Raw genomic sequence first — 18793 nt, 5'->3', positions numbered from 1 at the left:
ATATTAAGGTCTCTTGAAATTTGTTGTTCATATCTCTCCAATTGGTAGACAATATACATGCATTTCTCTAATATTTCCTTACCAAAAAGAGAACATGTCTAGAATACTCAAATTGTTCCTGGCAGTTTTAGCAATACAATGCTGTCCCACAATATAATATACTAGAATAGCCATCCTAACTTGATGCTCTTTAAATTACATAATCAGAGTGACTGGCTGGGCTGCTCATTTCCTTATGCCATGGAGTAAGAAGTGACATAACACGTCTTCTCTTTCACTTTCGTAGATGTATCTCAATGTTTCTCAATAGGGTTGCTTCTGAGTGTATACATAACACAAATCAGAAGATGGAATTATCCCCAGATTTCACAACAGTGAAAAAAAATCAATTCAGTTTATAGCAGTACTAAGAAAGACTTTTTCACTCAGTTGGGCATGGAACTAAGTTTGTCAGATTTCTGTTTCTGAATCAGTAAAATACATTTTGACAAAACTTGTTTAATTTTCTTCATTCTTGAGTAAGCAATCTCATGTATTATTTTCAAGCAAGTCAGCATTATAGATTTCTGCATATTTAGTGTGTTTGAAAGACAATGCAACACTGTACATACCTGCAAAATCAAATTCCATGCACTTGAAAAACACTGCTGACGTATGGATGCAATACACTTACATATTATAGATAAACAGCTGTCCTCTAATGTGAATGTATTGCACAATATTACTGATTTTACCTGCTGATCTATTTCATACTGATATGTTAATTTCGCATCCCATATTTAAAATATTATTATATAAACTACATAAATTTTATTAATTTATATAAATAGTTAATATTATATAAATTTTCTTAATTTTACAAAGATTTCTAAGGAGTTTATGCTTTCTAATTAAAGTGCCCACGGGGTTAAATGTTATAAATGTGAAAAATACCATGATTGCTTCTTATAGATGCACGTTGTCAGTTGATACTGATTATCCCAGAAATTATAAGAAATGGTTAAAAAATTAAATTATAAACTATTAAATAAGAATGTTTTCGTTTTAAATATTTTTAAAATTATAAATTATTAAATATCAACATTTTCTGGATGTTTTCTTTCCTAACACTGATGACATTTCTAAGTTCAAACTCACATAAATGCAACCTATGGGTGATTACAAGCATTTTTCTGCATGAACTATGTAAAGTCGCAAGACACTGCAAATGTTAGGAGAAAGTACATTACTTTCCAGTTAGCTGGAAAACTGTGTTATAGCTGGTACATGCAGCATTTACTATTTTCTGTAGTTCACAGACAGGTATTGCTCTTCTGTTTGTGCATGTTTTGATGGGCATTTGCTTTCTAAGTTTTTGATCTGTACCAGGCTCACTCATATTTTGATTGTTCTTTTCAAGAGTGAACTAAACCCAGAAAAACCCAGGAGGAAAGAGTTTAGGTTTGGGTTTTTTATTTCAGGGTTACAAGCAAATGTGTTATATAACTGCTGTGAAGCTCACTATTAAAAAAATGTCTTTCAGAAAAATTATTTTAAGTGTGGTGCATATTTTTGGCTTCTCATTTTTATAATTGACATGTAGGAGGGGAAACCCCAAAATATTACATGTTATCCTTTGTTCCTAGGAGAACAACTGCAATTCCATGTTGTAAGAACTGCTCCAGGACTGGGGAATGTTACTGTTGAATGGAAGATAGTTGGGCATAACGTAAAACAAAATTTTGAAAACTATTCTGGAATACTCTTTTTTCCTGAGGTAAGTCCATAAACAAAGCTAAAGGCTATGGAAGAATATTGTAGTAAGAACTGAGAGGGGAAAATTAGTGTGCTTTTATAGCAGTCTTTGTTTCTTGATATTATTTACTTGCTCCTTTACTCTTGGAGTTCTAAACTGGAGACAGTTTATAGTTTTTGATACTTTAACTTTACATTTCTTAAAGATGTTGTTCAAAATGCATATGATACAGTGGTATCACTTGTATTTTATATAATAATGACTAATCAGTTTATCAATAAAATAAATAGGGGACACTGAACGCAACATTGTATGTTCACTTGCTGGATGACCATATTCCTGAAGAAAAAGAAGAATACCAGATCATCCTATACAACATCAAAACAGAAGGTAAGGGCAGAACTAAAGCCTGCTATATCTTAAAACTACCGTTTAGTGGTGTAATATTTTCATATGTATTAAACCATTTTGGAAGTATGGGACTAAGCATTATGCAACTGGTGTAAACTGTACAAAGTTCATTCATGTTTTCTTGAAACAGGCTTGGTCTTTATGTGTGCATATGTGTGTGTGTACATATATATATATGTATATAAACAAACCCCACAGTGTCTTTGCAGTTTTCCTTAATCGGTGTTAAACCTTATTTAACTCTATCTGTTTAATTCAGTAGTTATTTGCTTCCCTTTAACTGAATGCAAACTTGAACTTACTAATGTTACAGTTGCCATGAAATAAGCAGATATTTTTATCTTTTAAAGCAAACTTGTCATGCCGCAAGCTGACTTTCTGATCTGTCTCTAAATTCCAGGAGGTCAGAATATTTTATTCTTGCCATTCAAATGATGAAAAAAGAAGCATGAAATTACATCCCTCTGAAAGACCTGTGTTAAACTGAAATTAACGTCTAAACACCAAACTAACTTGACATGCGTTGTGTTGCTGCTAGGTGCCTTACCAACTTGCCACAATCATTTGTTGACTCTTGTAATCCATCAGGATAAGAATAAATTAATACACCAACAATTATTTATCAAGACAAAACTTGGAAAAGGGAGTAATTTCATAATGGAATGATTGAGAAGTTGAATATAATTTTAACTTTTGGAGTTAATTCCTGGGAAAACTTTCACTTTCCTTTTAAATAGAAGTTTAGGGAAGTTGGTATTTGGCACTGGCCCATTAAGTTTTCTCATTTCTTAATACATTTTTGTGTCTCTGTACTTAGTACGTATACAGTTTCTGTTGTGATTGTATGTTCCTGTATTTGTTGTTGAATGTAAATATGTATACACTCCACACCATCCATAAACTTCAGTGAGCACACCATGTGTTAGATTTATTTGCACTGTTACTGTCATTTGGATGTAATAGTAGCAGTAATATAAAAATAAATTAGTTGATAACACTTGATTCACTGTAGTCCATTTATTCTTTTGCAGGAGTCTCTTCTTCAGGTGCTGCTGTTTTGGATAGTCAAGGATATGAAGCTGTTCTGACAGTAGAAGCTAGTGATGAACCACATGGAGTCTTGAATTTTGCTTCCCCATCCAGGGTAGTTTTAATTCCAGAGGAAAACAAAACGGTTCAGCTTTTTATTAGCAGAGAATTTGGATCTCTAGGTTTGTATAACAACTCCAAGAGAAAGGAAGTTCTTTTTCGTAATTTTTAGGCAAATGAAAGCCATGACAGGGAGGCTGGAAAGTTTGAAAGATATTGGATACAGTTTTTATTTTCAGAATTTCTAGGCTTCTTACTGCAGGCTTAGAAACTAAGTATTAGTTAAAACTGGAGCCATAGCCCTCATTTCCACAGCAAGGAGTCTGGGAGCTGTGACGTAGCTAGTAGGCTATTAGGGTTACTACCTTTATGTCTAATGAATCTGTCTCAAAGGGTTAGTCCTCCAGAAGAAATAAAAAACATATGAGAAAATGAGCTTTTACGGAATGATCATTCCCACATATTTCCCCTCTAAACTTCCAGAAGTTGGAAGTTTAGGAATGTCCCATGGAAAAAAGTTGCATTCAAACCACTGAATTCGGTTTACGTTTCCTCTGAGGATTTCTTATTCCTTTTAAAATCAATTTGTCTATCAACATCCATAAAATTAAGTGCTACTTAATTCCAGAATTCATTAATGTGCTGTGTGCACAAATATTTTCTTGTGTTTGTTGCCTGAGAATTTCAACTTACATTGTGAGATAACATGCGTAATCATTTCCTATTTACTTTTTTAGACTATATTTAGACCTCAGTGGTAATCCCTCTTAGTTTCTTTTGTTGTATCTGTTTTGAAGTGAAGTGACCGTTTACAATGAATATTCAATATCTGGACACACCACAGATTTGTAGAGGCATTTTAATGACATTTATGTTTTCCCATTTCTTTTTTAATATCAATCGGTATCTAATTTACTTTTGGAGCACTACTCAGGAAACTAATGCTTTAAGATAATCCATAATAAATGTAGGATCTCTTACTTAAAGTCCATCATTATTTATTAAAGCTAAGATTCTTTTATACTCTATATTTTATTTCATACAGACTAGCTTTGAATTTCCTCTGTCATTTTATCTCCAGGGTGACTCTCTTTAAAATTGCAACTGGATTTACCCTGGCAGATTAGTGAGACATGGCTTTATTATAAAAAAATTATGTCTAACTTTTTCCCTTGGTAAAATTTATCAATGTGTCCCCTAATTTTTATTCTTTATTGAAGTCTATGTTAGTCTTCCTGGGAAGGAAACTAGATTTATTAAACTGTATTTCCCAGAACTGCCTTTAGAGCCTTTCTTAGATATCAGTCATTCCTGAAACATTCTACTTCCCTTGGCACCAAACCTGATATTAATAATAGATTAGATATCCCAGGTAGTACTTCAGCAATGTAACATTTACAGTCCACGGCACCTCAAATATCTGAATACATTTTGTCCTAATGCTTTTTGAGTCCTGTGATGCTGGACAAATCATCAAAGGCTGGACTGAAAGCACAGTAAAAAACAGTAACAAAGCTCCATTGGCTCCAGATTTTACACTTTTTTACAATGTTTTACAATTAGGCTTTTCATTTTGTGGATGAGCTTTTGATCTCTTTTCTTTGTCTATTCCAGTGAGCGTTACACAAGAATTGAAAAAGCTTGGTTTTTTTTTTTTTTTTTTTTTGTCACAAATTGAACAGGTGCTATCAATGTTACGTATGCCACAGTTCCAGGATTGCTCACCTTAAGCAATCAGACAGAAGGGGCCCTGGCTGAACCAGGAGCTGATTTTATAGCTGTTTCTGGCACACTGACTTTGGAAGAAGGAGAAACATCAGCTGCCATAAATGTTACTATTCTAGAGGTAAACTCTAAACCCTTTCATTCTATACTGATCTATATCACATCAAAAGAGGAATATTTTGGAATGTAAAGCTTGAAACCTGCATATTATTTGAAGCTATATATTTCATTGTCATTTAGAAAGACAGTTTTTATCTTAATGTTAAATTCACAGAAGGACAAATAACAAGACAAAGAAGCTCTACCTATGCATAAATGAAATTTAGTTGTCTCATTAAGACTTTACTATCTGATATTTAGGACAGTGTAATTAATTGCTTACTACAGGTTCTTACTTTCTCAGTGGTTGGGGTTTATGCCTTTAAAGCTGGGCAGAAATGTATTCACAAAAATAGTTTAGTGTCACCGTGGAGTCTTCTTCATGAAATATAATGTCTTACTTCATAATTCATTCAAGGTAATCAATTTTACACCCAGTAAAATTATTTCAAGAAAATGGAAAAATAAATCAATTCTAGTCTTGCTATAATATTAGAGACTTTTAGTGTGTTGCTTTTTAGTGACTTCTGTGACAGTTTCTTAAAGGAAAAAGGAAAGGGGATGTACTGAATTTGTGTTTTGCAGGATGACGTACCAGAGGTGCAAGAATTCTTCTTGGTTAATTTAACTGCAGTGGAACTCATCATGAACCATTCAACTTCATTCCCGCCTAGGCTGGGTAAAACAACTTATACAGAATTATCTTTGGGTTTTCTTTTACATGAATTGCATGCAGATTATATTACTCATTATTCCACTTTCTTGCCAACTATGCCAGTATAAAACAGGGTATTCTGAAAGAAACATTGTAGAATATCAAACATTTTCACTATTACACTTGCTTCTTACTTTTTTAAGCTCTGTAAAAATGATAAGGCAATTTTCATAGAGGATTTAGTAATTAACAGTTGGAGAGCACAATTATCTGAAAAGTTTTATTGGCAGTGTGTTAATCTGATTTTCATTTCCAAGTACATAATGGAATTTTTGTCTAAAAAATTACTCTATGTGATTACTTTGTTCACTCTTTCAAAAGTCTCTTTTTATTACTCTTTATCAGATTTACTTTTAGGAGTCATATCCTATGATTTTTCTACTCTTCCAGTGAAACTCATTTATCATTTGCTTAGTTAGCTCTTCATTCTGCTTCTGAATTCAGTAGCATAGCTGCCATTGGCTTTAAAGACAGTTGGATTATCCTGTGGTACCGGAGACTATTTATACTGCTTGTTTCTAACATCTTCTGATACTGCTTATTTCTAACATCTACTTTGACTCTTTTCCCTTTTCTTTGCATGCCTGTAGAAGTGACAGAGTTAATTCGTTACAGATTGAAAGGTAACTTGCAAGACTCATTGCTGATTCGTAGAGCCTGAGCTGTGATTAGTCAAGTCTAAAATCCAAACCATAAAAAGAGTAACATTTAAGTACAAAGGATTTTTCTGTACTAAACTGTGCTGAGTGTTGTATAGTGTCACCTTCTGTCATAAGGGGTTGTCAGTCTCTTTGAATCCTGACCGTTCAACCCTGCTGTGATATCTGCGTTGGGTTAAATGCCCTTAGGATGAACAAATGATAGTTTTAACCCATGAGGCGAAAACTTATCGTCATTGTATAATGTCACTACAAATTCTGTTATCAGACTATTTTCTAATCTTGTTTTCCCCCTTGATATGTTTTGATTTGTTATGATTGACACTTTAACTCCTCGTTGGTGTAGTGCATTTGTTTAGGATTAGATCTCTAGCAATTCCATACCCTATACAAGATATTTGAAGTATTTCTAGGAAGTGTCTTATATCAAAAGAGAGGGTGTTCTGCACATGATACAGGCACGTGCAGTCAATCCTGCACATCTGGAATATATTGCACGTGCTGTTCATGTCCTGGCCAATGGTATGCAGTATGTGGAGTAAGTCTGGTATGTCTGTGATGTAGAGCTGAACACACTGAACTGAAGTGACCTTTATTTCTGATCGGAGGTTTCACTGATAAGGAGCAGAATCAGCAGGGGTAAAGATGATGCTGTTGTTTTCTCCATGCTCCTCTTGCTCCCATCTTCTAAAAAAGGTGGAAGAAAGAGCCTGACTCAAAAGTGCAAGGAACTAAAAAAAGGGAAAATGATCAACAGCTGAGAATAACGAAGGAAAAAGGAATAAACTTAATCGATACAAGAAAAATCTAAACTGGGGAAGGAGGACAGGGGGCATCAGGGCAGGGAAAGATGCCAGACATGAAATAAGAGGTCTGATGCTGAAAGAAAAGTTTTACAGACCCTGGGTGAACTGATCTGACTGACACAAAGGGAAAATGCAGTTTAGGAGTGCAGCCGAACAGCCTGTAATCACTTAGCACTCCCTCTGGATTTCTAAACCTCAAGAACATTTCTGTTGTTTGTGTAGAGGTTTTGCAGCTACTGATGATTTTCATCACTACCTCATAGTGATCGGGTTGGATTCATGGCAATGACCTTTTACTTTTACTCAGTTTGATCTGAATTGATAGAAGTCTTTCCAATGGATCTAAATATATCATGTTTACTACAGACTCAGTGAAGTCAGTTTGGTTGTAGAAATTGTCATTATTTTCTTCAATTATTTTCTTCAATTCTTTTTAAGTCTTATTAAAAGTAAGTTGATGTAAATTAAGATAGTCATGCAGTGCTGTTGTCTGAACAAATTAAGGCACTATTTCCTCAGAAGAATCAAGTTCTGACTGCCAGGTTCTGGTCTCTGAAATTAGTGGACATTTCTGGCATTAATCTATTCAATGTTTTCACAGTACAATTCATACAATAATCTGTCAGAGTTATTGTGAAGATGCATCTTTATAAAGCAACAGAATATTATAGTACTACATATAATAAAGTACTAATAAAGAGCCTACAAAGAAATTAATAATTCTGTATTTGTAGCAGAATCTGGGGTGTGTGCAAGTAAGGTTTATGATCTGGCACTGAAACATGAATAGAAGATGAAATATTGGATCGTTTATTCTTTCTTACTTATTTTCCCTCCCATATTCAGAATGGCACAGTCTGCAAAATGTTGAATGTCGTCATAATAAACACACACAGTGAAGATAAATTAAGATTCCATGGCAAATCTTGCTTTTGGTATTTCCTAGTTTTTCTGTGCTATGTTTTGCTTTCTAAATTTTCTTTAGTATTTTTTTGTTTGCATTAATAAATGTAACAGTGCTAATTCAAGGCACAGTGTTGCAGTTCACATAGCAAGGTAGTAAGGACAGATTTTTCTTTGAGCCTTTCCAATTATCTTGCCCACTACCATTTTCTCGTCCACATTTTGGAAACAGAAAATGCTGTATTTCTGGTACAAAATTAGTAGATATTTAAGAAATGCTTCTATTATTCTCAAAAATTGTGAAGATGGACTCTTTTGTTCTCTCATTTTTGTCCTTCTGTTTTCTATTTTAGATGTGGAAGGTTTAGCTTCTCAAATCATTATTGATGCTAATGATGGAGTAAGTGGAGTCATAGAATGGGAAAGTACCAAGTAAGTCTTGTCTCCTTGAAGAACTCACTGTGTCAGTTAGTGATTGGGGTTGCCCAAGTATTTTAATTTTCAGTTAACAGTACAATTCCTATTAGAAATAGGGCCAGATCTTTGAGATGGCAAAGCATCCTTCAATTCAGTAGAACTGGAAAGTATAAGATAATTCCGACACTGAAAAGCAACATTTACAGTATGTTTATTCAGAAATCTTTGGCTACCATGTATTTACTTTCACTGCTGTCCTTTTATATTGTGAACTTGCATCACTTCCCCAGCTTCCATCCAGTTTTCCAGGCCCCTGCATCCATGGAAGCATCCACTGGCACCTCCCACATCTTTTTCTCTGACTAATTTCCAGGAGCTAGGAAGAAGGCATCCATGACCATAGGCAGGCTTAATCTGCCACTAGCAGGAAAAAAGCACAACCTCCTATAGCTTAATTCCGTTTAGATAAGAAACAAAGGTAAAGAGGTTGTATTAGGCAATTGTAATGATGTTGGTACTGTAATGATGCCTTGTTCTTATAAAGCAGAGGGAATGATTTGAAGTGAAAATATAACAGCTATGTACCATCTAAGTCAAAAGAGCACTGAGAATTTTTGTTGCTTTTTGTTTTAGTTTTGAAGTTAACGAATCTCAGGGGAACCTGACAATAATGGCATACCGAAACAGAGGATCATATGGCAATGTGTCTGTATTTTTTTATGCCCAAAATTTGGAGGCACAGCTGGGTTTGGATTTTAATGTGACCTCAAGGGTAAGAGCAAATTCTAAATCCAGTCCTTTTCATTCCTTCAGCTTCCTCAACAGAATGCCACCTGTGTATTCTGCAGAATGATCAGTAATGAAGCTAGATTTTTCAACTTGTTTCAGTTGCTTTGGTTATCTGAATAGAGTGAGATAAAATTAGTCATCTTCTTTTTGTTTCTTTCTTGATACTGAAGTATTTTTAAATATAAGACAGTTGTAAAATTTCAAATCTCTCAAATACAATTTTGCATAGACAAGAGCATATAAGATTTCATATAAGGTTTCATATTTTTTACAACAGAACTTTCAAAGTAAATTGCTCTTGCTCATCCTCATTCTGCAACGTGCTAAACTTTTTTACTTCTGTTTCAATCGATTTATAAGGGACATAGAGATCATAGCTCTTCTTCCCTCCTCTTCCTTCCTATTTAAGACAGTTCTGTTTAACTTAGTTGAAAAATTCTGTGTGTATGAACAGCTGTTAAGTATTCAGTGCTTTCTGTGTTTCAATGCTAGACTCTTTTTTTTGCTGATGGAGAAAGGAATAAATCCGTCGTTGTTATGATTTTTGATGATGATATTCCTGAAGGTGATGAGAAATTCCAGTTAATTCTAACAAATCCCTCTCTGGGACTGGAATTAGGGGAGAATACAACAGGTAAAACTTAAGTTTTGATGTTCTCATTCTTTGGAACTGTGTGGCAGTCATTTTAATGTCATTCTTCTGAATAATCATATTTCTGAAAACACCATTTCCCTGCTATGGTAGATGTTTATACTCCTTTGGAAGGTTCTTAAACATCCCTATGAAATCTATGCAATTAACAAGATAATATGTAAAATAAGGAATCAAAACTTGAAAAAGTGAGCTTTTTAATAAGAGGGTCTAGGTACTTTCTGTCTAGTAATCTTCCTAGATAAAGTAAAATACTTACATCTTCAAGTAATATCATGGACATAAAAGCATTATATATACACTAAAGGCAGAATGGATTTGTGTTTATATGTATTTTATTTGTATATATGTACAATTATATTTTACTGTGTTAATTAAAGAATATTTCCATTATTTATTTCTCAAAAGCCACAATTACTATACTTGCCAATGATGATGGCCATGGAGTTTTGTCTTTCAATAACAGCGATCACTTCTTCCTAAGAGAGCAAACAGCTCTCCATTTGATGGAAAGTGTTGCAGTATTAAATATTATTAGAGAACCTCCTCAGGGGATATTTGGCACCGTGACTGTTCAGTATCTTGTAAGTGAAATTAATTCTTCAGAGGCATCAGTGGATTTGACCCCTTCTCAAGGATATATTGTGCTGGAAGAGGGAGTCAGATTCAAGGTAATATGATAGTTATTACCAAAGAAGTGAAGAAAGCTTTTTTGAAATTGTTGGAAAGATTTCAGAACTGTCTGTGTTTTTTCTTGTATTTATTTATTTCTTACGTTTTCCTTTATTCTCAGAACAAATTGAGTTGTGGGAGTGCATAAAAATTAAATGTGCTTTTCTGTAAATATTTCTCTCTTTGTAATAGTTGAGGTAAATTGAAAACAATATAGTGGTTATATAATGTTTATGTAAGCATGGGGACATTTCTTTATATGTATTCATCATGTAGCTGAAACACAGACTTCGAAATGAAGTGATAATTTGCAAGCTTGAATAGTTAAGGTTGAACTAAAATTCCCACTCTGTAATGAGATGCTTCAGCTGGTCTGAACTGAACAGAGTGTGCTGCAACAAATGCAGAAAGTGAACAGCTCTCCGAGGCTTAGGAATAGAAAATGACTTATTCTTCTGGGAGTATTAAGCTCACTCTGTACTGTCCCCACAAGAACATCAGTTAGAAAATGATCTAGCTTAAGTTTGTGAAAACCTGACCCTTCTGAAGTTTAATGGAAGTGTGGTTATTTTTTATTTTTATTTTAGTTTTTACTTTTTATTTTATTTTGTCAGTGAAGCTAGGCTCAGTAACAGGTTGCCATATTATGGCTAGTGGGGTAGAATCTGAAACAAACCTTTCTGGAAACACTGGTTTTCAATTTCTGAACCTGATGTGCATTTGGAACTACAGTGATGGCTAGTGTAGCAGATCTGCAGGAAGTCAAAGACTTCTTAAAACAGTGTCTGAATCTGGTTTATTGCAGAAGTAAACAGGGATCTAAAAGGTTGTAAGCTCCAGTTTACTTCCAGATCCATCATTACTTTTTTTTCTATAGCAAAGCTATGTGCACCTCTGTAACTTTTGTCAGTTTGGGCAGTTGGAAGTATGACAATGAGCCCCAAATGATAGTGAAAACACCTACCTCTTTCTAGATAATTCTCTGCTAATTTGAAACCACCTTGAGAGGGTCCTATTCTCATCCATAGTGGTGCAGTAGAGGGAAGGAAGCATCAAGAAGAGAGAGAGTATTTCAAAATATCCCTCTATTCTTGCCTTTTTTCCTTCTTTCATCCCAGCACCAGTAGTGGAATTACCCTGTTGCCTGGAGCTAGTTTAGCTGCCAGCCAAAGTAAATTAAAACCAACTTGACTGAGCTGAGGGGATCAGGTAGCTGTACGGGGACTATGAATTACCAAGGAATAAGTAGAGAACGAAAGCATGAAAAAAGATTACAGAGTATTAAATTTCAGAGGGTCTTAGGATGATAGGAGAAAAAAGGAGAGGGGGGGAAAAAAAAAAAAAAGATATGCTCTTCTTAATATTGCACCAATGAAGGTCACCAGACGGTTGACTTTAGAACCTCAGCCTGAACTCTCCTTGCCTCACTTCTGCCTCTCCAGTTTCAAGCACTGCTGTTCTCCTTCTGTGCTATCCAAAGGTGTACAGTGAAAGAATGGAAACAGGGTTATGTCATCATTAGCTGCCAAGTCTCAACAACCTTCTGTGCTTGTTTTCTTGTCAGACACTGCATATTACTGCAATACTGGATGAAGAACCAGAAATGGACGAGCACTTCATTGTCACCCTGTTCAATCCAACTGGAGGAGCCAGACTAGGCACAAGAGTGCAAACTATGATTACAGTATTACAGAACCAGGCGCCACTAGGGCTCTTCAGCATCTATCCAGTTACAAATAGGTACTAAACACTGATTCAGTTAAAAGGAGCTTTTTCATATTCAGTACAGATGGTGTCTCTCTACAGTTTTGTTTTTGATGAATCCCTTTAAAGATATTCAATCCAATTGTAAAACATTTGTAATTTTGAAAAGTACACTATCTGTCAAATATTATTACTGCTATTAAAAAAAACAGAAAAACACTTAAAATGGACTAGTCATCATTAGACATGTCAATCTCTCTATGGATTTTTTCATAAAACAGTACTTCATCAGTCCCTTAACATTCCACTAATAGTAACCCATGTGAAGAGCTCCAAACCTCAAATCAAGGCCCAAGGAGTCATACAGTTAATAATTTATTTTTGTTTTTAAGCTTGTGTAAAATACACTTTCACTCAGGGCTGTTTTTCAGAAGCAAACGAACCATATGGAATGACATTTTCAAAAATCATTCAGCTTAAGTCATACAGCTGGTGTGTTAAATCTCAGGCTGGTTCAAGATTTTTTTTATTTTCCTATGATTTTGCTAAGGTCTTGTGGTAAGAAGCATTGGACAGCCTTAATGTAGCTATCAGTCTGTCAGACAGAAAAACCAGTTCTTCATATTTTCTTTTTATTTCTGTTGTATATTCTGCGCTGGAATTTTACTGTAAGAATCTTATTCTTTTCCTATAAAAATAATACATTTTATCTTTATTTTCACAATTCTCACATTTAGGACAAATTTCCTCATAGTTGAAGAAGCCAACACAACGGTTTATTTGAAAGTTTCACGGAGTAATGGGCTCAACGTGTCTGTGAGTGTTGAGTGGGAGACATTGTCGGATACTGCGTTTGGCATCAGTACGTTCACTTTATAGAGAGTGTCCACTGCTTTTGTCAGAGTGGAGATAGCAAGAGACTAGCCAAAGATACAGGAGATGTAACTTTGGAATATAAATTCATGTATTCAGACTTCATCACATTAATTAATATTTTTCTAAGCATGTCACGACTCATTAGGTCAAAGAGCTCAGCTGCTTAAGAGTCACCTTGTCATCAGCCACTTCTGCCAGAGTTTCAATAATCTGTCTTGCTCTCCTTGCTGCTAATATGAACATTATTGTCACTAGACTTTTTTTTTTTTTTTTTACTAGAATATGGTCTTTACTACTTCTAAGTTTGGATTTTTCTAACACAGTATAAGAGACACACTTTACCTGAATCTGACATAGCCTTAGTCTGAAAAAATGCCACCACGTTTTCTATCCTATCCCCCAGTGTGCCAAATGAGATGAATTTGTGGGAGTCTCAGGCTGTAATTTCATGAGCACTTTAAACTGGTCCAAGTTAGCACTGCCACTGAAGGAAGATATCCTTCCATCTCTGCCTGCTTGTTCCCATTTCCATGCTAAACGATTTGTGTTCCAATACTGGTCACTACCAGCTGCCTGCTAATCCAGACTGAAACTAACAAGGCAAAAATGGAAATGCCTGGTTTTGAACAGGGGTGAATATCCTGTCTGGCTCAGCAGCTCCTCTGATCTATGTGTGGGATTGGGGGTTTAGCTGTTGGAGTTTAGTTCTGACAGCACAGTGCTTTTTTCTGTAAGCCAGTCAAACAGCTTAGGCAGTCTAAGCATCTTTGTGCCAGGACTGCTTGTTGTGGTGAGGGGGAGAAGGAGGACAAACTCATACATTTTTTAGGTTTTTTGTCACTTTTTTTGCTACTTGCTATCTGGCTAATTTTCTCACTAGCTAAATTCCAAACTGAATCATTCTGAGTCAGACTCAAATTGCCTATGCATCTTCCATATGCAATTGTAATATATGAAGAATACATTTATTGCTTAACTCTCATTACATCCTCAGTTCTGTAACATTTCCATGCATTTACATACACTTATACCAACTATTTAGAGACAACTTCAACATTTCTGATACTATGCCTGGTTATGGCAAGTAAATCATGCAAATGGCATTGAAAAAGGCCTCAAGAATAAATAATACTTTCTTTTACTATGTTGCAGGGGGTAGTATTGGTGTCCTGTCTGTCTTGCAAAGTTTTGTGGAAGAGTCAGCGTCTAGCTGGTGTTTCTTTACATCAGGAGAAATCCTGTATGGTGTTCTGCTGCGTACGCCTCCAGCTACATTTTCTACTGTCTACCAGTGGAAAGGAGTTTTTGTTCCCGTCGAGGTAAATGTTTGCTTGCAAACACTAAGCATGCTACTTAACAAAGAATTTAAGTCTCAGTTTTACTTTTTTATTCCTCTCTCAGAATTTCAGTATGTGGAATCCTAAGAGCTGTGTGTCTTTCCAAATTTATACCTCTCCCTACCTTGTAATTACTCATGGAGGAGCCACACAGGGAGCTTCCAACAACAGTGTGTATGCATTCATGCCTGAACGCAGACTGTTGAAGGTAAATCTGTTTTACTTACAAAATCATAAAATAATGGTATTGGAAAGGACGTTGGGAGGCTCTCCAGTCCAGCAATGTTTTAGGAAAAGAGCACTCTGTGCTTGGCTAGTTTGGGGCCCTAACACCCTGCATGACTTTAGTGATATAAGTTTTTACAGCTGGTTGTTACTGCTGTGTTTTTATATTTATATTTTGGGGGTGGGGGAAAATGACCTGGCAAGTGAGGAAAGAAATTGTGGAGCAATCAAGTCATAGAACATTTTCTGAACAAATGTATGATTAGTTATATTAATTTTCTAAATTAACTCCACATATATAGACGTATTTTTAAAATTGTAGAATTACATATATATAATTTTATATTTTTTATATATAGTTTTATATGCAATTTTACAGTTTTTAAAAATATGTGTGTATATCTATAAAAACTTTGAAGTGACTTCCAAACACAATTGTTGTAATATTTCCCTCACAGATACAGACTCTTTCTATTCTGGATACCAGACATGTGAAACACTTTGCTGTGGATGAAGAAGACTATTTGATTTTTGTGAGTTACACAACCAGTTCCAGTTCCATCCAGGTAAGAATACACTTCTCTTCCCTGGCTTTGATGTGGGTAGTTTGATTAGTTTTGAGTTTGAAATATGAATATAAAAATACCTAGGTATATATTTCTGAAATATTACTTATGTTTCTCTTATGGATTTATAAGACTTAAAATTCTAGAACTGTTTAAATGTAGCAACACTCTCTACAATTACATATAATTTACATTTGATTTGGTTTTATTGCTAGTGTTATTTCTGGTTTGAAATCTAGCATGTAAAACAACTATAAGAACAGAAATAACTTCTGACCATAAACCTATTCATCCGAAGAACAGGCACAGCTGCTTGCAGTAAGGTAGTTACTTACCAGTGTGCCTCTACCTTAATGTAGGGTCCACCTTAGAAATAAGGAATTTGGTTCACTAAAAGTCTTCCCAGTTTTTCATCATAACAATTTATCTTCTCTTGGTACTAATTATGAATGTATAATGAAAAAGATTTTTCATATTTCCACAGGTTTACCACTGGAATAAAGATATGTTTGTGCTGCACCATCAACTTCCACTTTTCGGAGCTCTGAATGTAGCCTTGTTTCCTAGAGGAGGTGTTATGTACCTATTAGTTTCTTTGTCAAACACCAGCCAGAACGTGCTCTTGTACCAGTGGCTGAATAATGAGTTTAGGAATCTTCATCAATTACCAGAAAAAGAAATAAAACTCATGGAGGCCTGGATTTCTGGATCCGATATATATTTAATTATTGCAAAAGGTATTTAGAAGACAGACACTGAGTTTGCTAAGTATATGCTGGCTTGTTTGGTAGCAAAGGCATTTGTGGTAAAGGAGCTTAGATAGGGATTAAAGTACAACTGGGGAGTGACAATTCACTGATAAGCATTTTATCAAAGCAATCCCTGTTTTGTCCCTCAGAAAATAAAAGTATTGTGTTTTTTCTCAAATACTTACGAAACTAATGAAATATTTTCCCAAGAGCGATAGGAAATAACTCTATTCATCTAGCTGTTGATTGCACCCTTTCTAAGCTTTTCTGAGCTTTGTGATTTGCAAAGATCATTGGTCAGCAAAGTACATGTGTTTTTTATTGCAAGTATGACATTTTAGGCATTGTTTTATGACTATGTCTATTGAAAAGTTGCAGTCCATAGGTTTGTTTGCAATTGGCTGTTGAATACTGGCAATCTTAGCATTCTTATATGTGAATGTGTGCAGAAAAGCCCTTGATGAATCATCCCATGAAGGTTAGTCATACTGTGGAGTTATGCACGAAGTAAAAAGGAAAATATGATAGTTGGTCTCACTTCGTAATTAAAGCTGCCAAATTCTGGCTTTTGAATGGCCACTGAGTGTGCAGTTTCACAGGCAGCAAAATAATGTAAGTTTTGTCATTTTGCTCCTTTGTAGAATCTGGAAATTCTTCTGAAATTTTCATCTGGGAGACAGGGCAGTCTACCTTTAGACACTTTCAGACTCTTCCAGTCTGCGCTGTAAGAAACATCCATGTTTTCATGCCTCCTTCAGGTTTAGGTAAGACAATATTTCTTCAAATCCTAGTTTATAACACTGGCATGGCAGAAATATATGTGCTCTTTTTTGGTGTTATTTATCAGACTTTAAAAGTTGCTGTAATCATTGGACTACCGAGGACATTTGTGACATTAGAAGGAGAACTTTTAACTATATCATGGAATATTTCTTTTTTCTCCTCCTTGCTCAATGTAGTTCACATCTTCCTGTCTGGTGAGGACACAACATCACTGTATGCTTGGAACCCAGAAGGGAACCAGTTCTCTGTGGTGCTGGAAGCCCCATATGCGGATCATATCACTTCAGCTACTGCAAGGTCTCTGAACTCCAGCAAGAGCTTGATTGCTCTGTCCGTAGAGTCCAACTCCCAGATTTATGAGCTGACCACTATCTCCAACCAGTCAGATTTTATACCTAGGTAGGTTTTATTGTTTTATATAATTTTCTCCCAGCTCTTTTATTTCTTTTTCTGTGATACTGTTTTTGTGACAGTGGAGACCGTTATATTCTTCTGTGTGTGGTGTGCTTATTAACACTAAAGAGAATTTTTCACAGGTAGGTTTAAGATGACCTGAAGTCAAACAGCCTCACAACATGCCTAAAACGTGGCAAGAAAGGACTTGCAGTTATGACTTGATTTTTTTAAAGCTTTTATTCAGGAAAAATTAAATTACTATCATGATTAATTTCAGTTACTCTATGATCTATTGTAATTTAAAAAAAGCCAAAACTACCTAACACAAATCCCACAACCTTTAAACCTCAGTTCCTTCCTCAGGAATATAAACAATAATTCCAGCTCCAAAAATGCTCATTAAATTTATAGCAGTCCTTTCAAAGTTCATTAATCGGCTATCCTCAGTTTATAATTATTTGATGTGTGTGTTTTTATGCTAGTTCAGGTGAATTGATATTTGAGCCTGGGGACATGGAAGCTGTGATAGCAGTCAATATCCTGGATGACATCATCCCAGAGGAGGAAGAATGCTTCAAAGTGTGGTTGAAAAACCCTAAGGGAGGTGCAGAGATTGGTGTTCATGGTTTTGTTAACATAATTATTCCTTCCAATGACAATGCCTACGGAGTCATTGCATTTGCTCAGGTAAAACTTCTCAGGTAAATCATTAAAATACATATATGTAGTTTCTGAATAATAGAACACAAACACACTAAAACTGTAAGTTGGAGCATGTGACAGAATTGTTTTTCTAAAGTCTTGTAACAACCTGAGTTAGAAGCTTTTTAACATCCATTTGGCATTACTATGTGATTATACAGAACACAAGGTGATGGAAAATCAGTTCCACGGTCTGTCCCTATTGTGAGATTTCTATAATCCACTTACATTTAGATTAACACATAAGTTTATCAGTTTGGTTTTGCAACAACCTAAAAATTCAATTTTCAGATGACGTATATGATATCATCATAGAGTTGCTACTGGTTGGTTAATCAAGGGAATTAAGTAAACAAATCTGAAGGTCTTTTGCCCCTGAAAAAGATACAAATCAGGTTATGTCAGAAGATGAGCTAGTCTGCCAGAACAAAAAAACTCATTTGGAAAAAATGTCAGACTGAAGGTATTATTTGGAGTGGTTAATTCTTGAATCAACACTGTAGAAGTTACCTAGACAGGGCTATAGTAGATGCATACTGAAGATACAAAATACAGGAGTCATTACTGAAATGGAACATTGCATCTGGACTTGTGTGAGGTGGGTGAATAACAGTAAAGTAACAGCAGTAAAAATACTTCTCTTTTGAAGCTCCACTTGTTATCTGTTTCATACAATTTGGACATAAAATATTGTGCTAAAAAAAAACCGACAAAAAAACCTAAACAAAAAACACAGGGTTTTTTGCCTTAGGATAAAGAGGCTTGACATTTTAAATTCTTACA

At 35.1% G+C, this 18793-nt stretch overlaps 1 protein-coding gene across 1 annotated transcript in view; it reads left to right on the top strand.

The window, feature by feature from the left end:
* ADGRV1 (adhesion G protein-coupled receptor V1) overlaps positions 1 to 18793 on the top strand; it is a 296614-nt gene that overhangs the window by 71258 nt on the left and 206563 nt on the right. The window contains exons 36-54 of the mRNA XM_074856164.1: positions 1626 to 1756; positions 2026 to 2125; positions 3178 to 3357; positions 4918 to 5081; positions 5645 to 5738; positions 6365 to 6397; positions 8496 to 8574; positions 9193 to 9331; positions 9841 to 9982; positions 10409 to 10671; positions 12237 to 12412; positions 13114 to 13238; positions 14405 to 14571; positions 14654 to 14797; positions 15273 to 15380; positions 15865 to 16117; positions 16771 to 16893; positions 17089 to 17311; positions 17791 to 17995. Coding sequence (XP_074712265.1) covers positions 1626 to 1756; positions 2026 to 2125; positions 3178 to 3357; positions 4918 to 5081; positions 5645 to 5738; positions 6365 to 6397; positions 8496 to 8574; positions 9193 to 9331; positions 9841 to 9982; positions 10409 to 10671; positions 12237 to 12412; positions 13114 to 13238; positions 14405 to 14571; positions 14654 to 14797; positions 15273 to 15380; positions 15865 to 16117; positions 16771 to 16893; positions 17089 to 17311; positions 17791 to 17995 — 2849 coding nt within the window. The remainder of the gene's footprint in view (positions 1 to 1625; positions 1757 to 2025; positions 2126 to 3177; positions 3358 to 4917; positions 5082 to 5644; positions 5739 to 6364; positions 6398 to 8495; positions 8575 to 9192; positions 9332 to 9840; positions 9983 to 10408; positions 10672 to 12236; positions 12413 to 13113; positions 13239 to 14404; positions 14572 to 14653; positions 14798 to 15272; positions 15381 to 15864; positions 16118 to 16770; positions 16894 to 17088; positions 17312 to 17790; positions 17996 to 18793) is intronic.

This window comes from Strix uralensis, chromosome Z (assembly GCF_047716275.1).
Source record: "Strix uralensis isolate ZFMK-TIS-50842 chromosome Z, bStrUra1, whole genome shotgun sequence".
Lineage (NCBI taxonomy): Eukaryota > Metazoa > Chordata > Aves > Strigiformes > Strigidae > Strix > Strix uralensis.
Note: the sequence above shows the minus strand (reverse complement) of the source record. Positions and strands in the feature narration are given on the sequence as shown.